Raw genomic sequence first — 5,298 nt, 5'->3', positions numbered from 1 at the left:
ACTATTGTACATCGTTTTAGATTTAATATTTAACTCCTGTACATAGTTTGGGATTTAATGTTGCACTGAGATTTAATGTTGCACTATTCGGTTCGATTCCCGGCGTATTCCCTCGGAGGTCGTATCGGGCCTTACTGGCCTGTGGGACACGTTGTCGTGACTATGTCTCTCGACTGGTCTGGGAATGCCTGGGGATCCCCCCGGATGAGCTGGAAGAAGTAGCTGGAGAGAGGGAACTCTGGGCCTCTCTCCTTAGGCTGCTGCCCCCGCGACCCTACCCCGGATAAGTGGTGGAGGATGGATGGATGCCAAAATCACTTCAGCATCCAGGTCTTGGAACAGCAACTCAAAACAGATCAAACTTTATGGCTGTAGGAGCTCCGCCAAGCCTCTGAAACTGAATTGAATGTATATTTAAATAACTTTAAAACATTTTAAATACTGCATCTGCTTCCACCTACTATTAACACACTGTTTATTCTTTTCTGTTAAATGGGGAACTTTCAAAAAGGTGTTTATCCACAGTTATAAAGATAAACTTTTATGGGAAGGTGAATGTTGTCTCATCATATGTAAAATATATAACAAAGTTCATCCATGATTAAACTTATATCTTCAAGGATTATCCACATTAATCCGGATAGATAATAGAAAATATATTAACGTCACAATGATTTTTATAATCGAAAAACTAAAGTAAATCAGGCCCTTCCTCTTATTATGGGGTTACTGGAAATGTCTCTTTATTGTATAGGGACATAGAAAACTTCATTTTGTGGGTGTGTAATTTACCTATTGTATTGATTTGTCCTTAAAGTCTAATGGTGGCCAGCAAGGCCGCTGGGCTCGTTCAGCCCCAGAGGTTTCACACACTGGGCCCCTGGGCCCGGGACCCTTGGGCTCCCCCCTGGGCCCTGGACTTATCTCCATACACTGTATAAATGACTGATGCAAATGCACATCTGTCCGTCCCAGGGAGACGGGCTCCTCAGCTGTGGAGCTCCTTCAGGTTTCTTCTTTTCCTTAAAAGGGGGTCAGGCATCAAATTCAAAAAGAGTGAATAATTATCATTTTAAACATTAAACATCTTGAATTTAAAGCTTCAAAAGCAAAGTGTTTTTCTTATTGGAACTGCTCCTTGTAGAAATGATTTGGAAAAAGACTTTTAAATGACTTTAAACCGACTTTGAGGAGCCTCACAAACATGAAACGGATCAGAACTGGGAGGTCTGGGCTTTGGTGCCTGCTTATATGAAAATCAAATGAAATAAAAATGCAGCCAAACTAAAGTTCAGTGATGAGCTGTTTTATTGATGAGTAACACTGACAAGCTGTAGGTTTGCTGCCTCATCTGTGGTCGGGATGCAGATGTGGACCTCACGGTCATCATCATTCCAGCTGTGAACGGACGCCACGGTAGAGGAGCTCAGATGGAAGGATGAGGACAGACGACACATCAATGGTTTTTATTCTTGGTTTGTGACTGTCCCAGTGAGACCAGTCCACTGTTTGGAAGTAGTTAAATCCAACCTCTACTCTGAGCTTCAGGCAGCAAACACGACAGTGGAAAACGGCTGTGCAAATATATTTTGGAGGACAAAGTTCAGCTGCTCTCTGGCGTTTGTGTAATGCAGCCTGGCTTTACCTGGACAATCAATGATGTTCAGCAGCGGCCTCAGCAATGATGAAGCCCCCTGATTACATAACAGGTTGTCCTTCCCTTTTGTGAGGAACTTTCCTTCCTCCTCAGTCTCCTTCCTTCTGAAGAGTGAGCGCAGGCTTCACCTTAATGGTAAATGGTACTGGACTGGAGACGCTGGACACAAATGCAGGATGGGGAGGAGATCCATGCAGGTCAGTCAGGACACATGGGAGCAGTGGAGACCCCCAGAGGAAGAGGACTCTCTGTCTCCCAGGGTCCAGAAACATGTCTTCTCCGCTTGAATGTACACCTATAGCAGCACTTTAATATGCACCATTTAAAGATGAATATAAATTTAGACCCTTTGGGAAGATTTTTCCAGCTTCCATCATGTTGTAGGTGCTGTTGGAGCACTAATAAACTAATGATTACACAGAAGCAGCACATCAGAGATAAAGAACAAACAAAAGCAAAGTCCAGCACCTTGTAGGGGAGGATATTTTGTAAAAGCCTCGGCTGCCGTTGCACCGTCGGGGCTTTGGGGGCCAAACAGCGAAGCAGGAGAAGGTGAGTGCACAGCATCACGACAGTCGTCATGACGAGGGGGTTATGCTCAGTTCCCTCCCCGCTGTGGTTGGTGTGTGTTGAGGCACAAGTGGTTGCAGAGCAGCAGAACAAACACTAACCAAGATGCTCTTTGCCTTCTGCTTCTGTCTTTGTTCACTAAGATGAACGCCACCCGGTGTGTCTGGATTTTGTCCATAATCATCTGCGTGGCCAGAGGCCATGTGGGGAACGACATTGGTCAAAACCAGAAGGAGCAGGACACCTCAGCTGACAACAGCACTGAGAGCCTTTCACTGGTCACTGCAGCCAACAGAGAGTTTGCCTTCAGGCTGTACAGGAGCTTAGCTGCTAACCCTGACTCACAAGGCAAGAACATCTTCTTCTCCCCAGTCAGTGTGTCTGTCGCCTTGGCCGCTTTGGCGGTCGGAGCGCGTGGAGAAACCCACCGACAGCTTTTCGGAGGTTTGGCTTTCAACAGCACCTGGCTGAGCCAGACGGATGTAGACCAGGCCTTTCAGAGCCTCTTTGAAAAGACGAAGAAGGCGTCCAATGAAGTCACCAGTGAAGGGACGGCTGTATTTATGGACAACCTCTTCAAACCACAGCCTGAGTTCCTGGACACCTTGAAAAAGTCCTACTTTGCAGATGGATTCAATGTTGATTTCACCAAAAGCAGCGAGAGCGCCAACACCATCAACAAGTATGTGGAGGAGAAGACCAGTGGGAAGATTGACAAACTGGTAGAAAGTCTAGATCCCACAACAGTCATGTATCTAATCAGCTATATCTATTTTAAAGGTAAACACCTGGATGTGGTGCGATTTAGGCGTGTTTCTTATTCATTTGAAAGTTTTAACTGTCAACCACAAACTGTGATTCCATGACTTGTAAAACAGGAAAATGGGAAACTCCGTTTGATCCAGATCTGACCAAGGAGGACTTATTCATGGTGGATGAAAAGACCAAGGTTTGAAGTCCACAGTCTTCGGCAAAACCTTCAAACGAATCTCATTTACAAACATGAAACTTTGAATTTTCAGGTTCCAGTTCAGATGATGAATATTGATAAGAGATTTGAAACCTATCGTGACCAGATGTTTAACACATCGGTCCTTCACCTCCCATTTAACAGCTCTCACTCCATGTTGCTGCTGTTGCCGGACGACATGGCAAAACTGGAGAATGCAATTTCTGCCGCTCATGTTACCAAATGGCTGAAATGGATGAAATACAGGTGTGGAAAACGGACACTCAACGGCTAACTCTTGGTTATTGATGTGGCGGTTGGCTCCTGTCCGTCACCTCATGGTTGTGTCTGTCCCATATCTGTTCCCCAGGAAATACAGTGTTTATATTCCCAAATTCTCCATCAAAACGTCATACTCACTGAAGACTGTGTTGACTGAAATGGGGATGGTAGACATGTTTGGTGACAGGGCAGACTTGAGTGGTATTGCAGAGGGGCAACAACTGGCAGTCTCAGAGGTAAAGATGGAAAACAGGAACAGCATCAACAATGAGCACAGATTTCTTTCTGACAATTGATTATGTCTGGTATTTCTTGTAGGTTGTCCATCAAGCTACCCTGGATGTTGATGAGGCTGGAGCCACTGCCGCAGCTGCTACAGGCATCACAATAACACTTTTCTCTTATAATTATGTTCCAGTCCTGAAGTTCAATCGTCCCTTCATGGTTATCATCACTGACCACAGCTCAGATAATATCCTCTTCATGGGCAAGATTACCAACCCAAACATCTGATGCACTAAATGCCTGTTTTGCACAATAAGAATTGCATCACATATAAAGAGCCTTACAAAAGAAACATTTGCCTTGTAGAGTCTCACTTTATTCCTCCTTAGAATGTTTCTGAATCAGCTCTAAAAATAAAATAGGTGCTGAAGAGCACAATTTTAATCTGGTTTGATACAACAAACACTGGATGATCTCAGCTGAAGATCCTGGAGCTGCCATATGTATTTACCCACGTATAATGCTGCCTGCTAAAGTATAACCACACAGAGAGGCCTGCATACACGTGCAACGCTATTGTGGAACGACGGGGTTGCACAGTCCAGGAAGGCCAGATGAATGTGACGTAATCATCTGTGTGGTTGAGAACGCCTTCAGTTCTCTTGTTAGAATCTTGACCCAGGTGTCGTCCACATATCTGAACCAGTGGCTTGGGCCGGTTCCTGTGAAGGATGTCGGGCTCGGGTTTCAACCTTCTCCCAGTATACTGTAGACTGGCAACTATGGGAGATACTAGTGAGCCCGTTGCACCACCATGGTTCTGCCTGTAGAGGCCTTCTCTGTACTGGAGGTAGTGGGTGTTCCAACACAGGTTCCAGTATGGTGCAGATTTGGGCCGGTGTTAAGTGTTCTGTCTGGAAGGTTCTGTCTGGTGGTTGTGGTCTCTGTTGTCTCGGTGGTGCACGTGACGCGTCCAGTGGCTTTGATGTAAAGCACAGCAGCCTTTTGGGTTGTAAGCTTTGATTCAAAGAAAAAAAGTCTTTCTCCTAAAGTGTTGCTGCTACACCTACAGACATTAATCGTTAAAGGTTAAGCTGAAACCATCACGACACCAAGACAACTCATCTCTCTCCAACTGCAGATTTTTTTTCCAGAATCAGATCTGCCGCCTCATTCTTTGACCCCCCCACCGAGTATCACCCTCTAAGAGAGACAAGCTTCGTACTGACGTGCACGCTCGTTAAAGGTCCAAAGGTCAGTAACTGGGAGTTGATGGTTGGGATCAAGTTGAGCTCTGCTGGCAGCTCTACCAAAGTCTAAATGTTTTCAATATGAATCCAATTCTGCTAATGTGGTGGCGCTTCTTCGTGTCAGTGCAGACTCGTGCGCGGGGCTCGTGCACATGAGGGTTAGGCTGGTTTGATGCAAGTCACAGTGAAGCGGGTGGGGGCGGGGCTTGTGTAGCATGTGCCGGCCCCTCTCAAACTGTAGCCTAACTGGGCCTTGCTCACGCCCTGATGATTGGCGGGGGCGTGAGCCCCTCACCTGTGCTAGTCTGGGCTGGGGAGGGGGCGAGGCAGAACTTTCCTCTTTCTCCATGAGGCTGGAGCAGCGA

The 5,298-nt window shown here is 46.1% G+C and overlaps 1 protein-coding gene and 1 long non-coding RNA gene across 2 annotated transcripts in view; one reads left to right on the top strand and one right to left on the bottom strand.

Moving 5' to 3' along the window:
* LOC115247616 (uncharacterized) overlaps positions 1-3,618 on the bottom strand; it is a 59,704-nt gene extending 56,086 nt beyond the window's left edge. Inside the window, exon 1 of the long non-coding RNA XR_003886666.1 lies at positions 3,466-3,618. This is a non-coding gene — a long non-coding RNA (uncharacterized lncRNA). The remainder of the gene's footprint in view (positions 1-3,465) is intronic.
* Positions 2,079-4,035, top strand: LOC101068443 (serine protease inhibitor 2.1-like). The gene is made up of 6 exons (XM_029829911.1): positions 2,079-2,209; positions 2,371-3,007; positions 3,106-3,176; positions 3,250-3,443; positions 3,547-3,694; positions 3,777-4,035. Exons 2-6 carry the CDS (start codon positions 2,371-2,373, stop codon positions 3,969-3,971), a joined length of 1,245 nt encoding a protein of 414 aa, XP_029685771.1. The 5' UTR covers positions 2,079-2,209; the 3' UTR covers positions 3,972-4,035.
* The last annotated feature ends 1,263 nt before the right edge of the window (positions 4,036-5,298 follow it).

Source organism: Takifugu rubripes, chromosome 21, assembly GCF_901000725.2.
Source record: "Takifugu rubripes chromosome 21, fTakRub1.2, whole genome shotgun sequence".
In the NCBI taxonomy this organism is placed as follows: Eukaryota; Metazoa; Chordata; class Actinopteri; order Tetraodontiformes; family Tetraodontidae; genus Takifugu; species Takifugu rubripes.
The sequence above is the reverse complement of the archived record's forward strand: the minus strand, read 5'-3'. Positions and strand labels throughout refer to the sequence as shown.

Coding starts and splice junctions, on each gene's coding strand:
- LOC101068443 (XM_029829911.1), top strand. CDS start 2,371: ATGAACGCCACCCGGTGTGTCTGGATTTTGTCCATAATCATCTGCGTG. Junction 3,008..3,105: donor CAGCTATATCTATTTTAAAG/GTAAACACCTGG, acceptor CTTGTAAAACAG/GAAAATGGGAAACTCCGTTT. Junction 3,177..3,249: donor TGGTGGATGAAAAGACCAAG/GTTTGAAGTCCA, acceptor TTGAATTTTCAG/GTTCCAGTTCAGATGATGAA.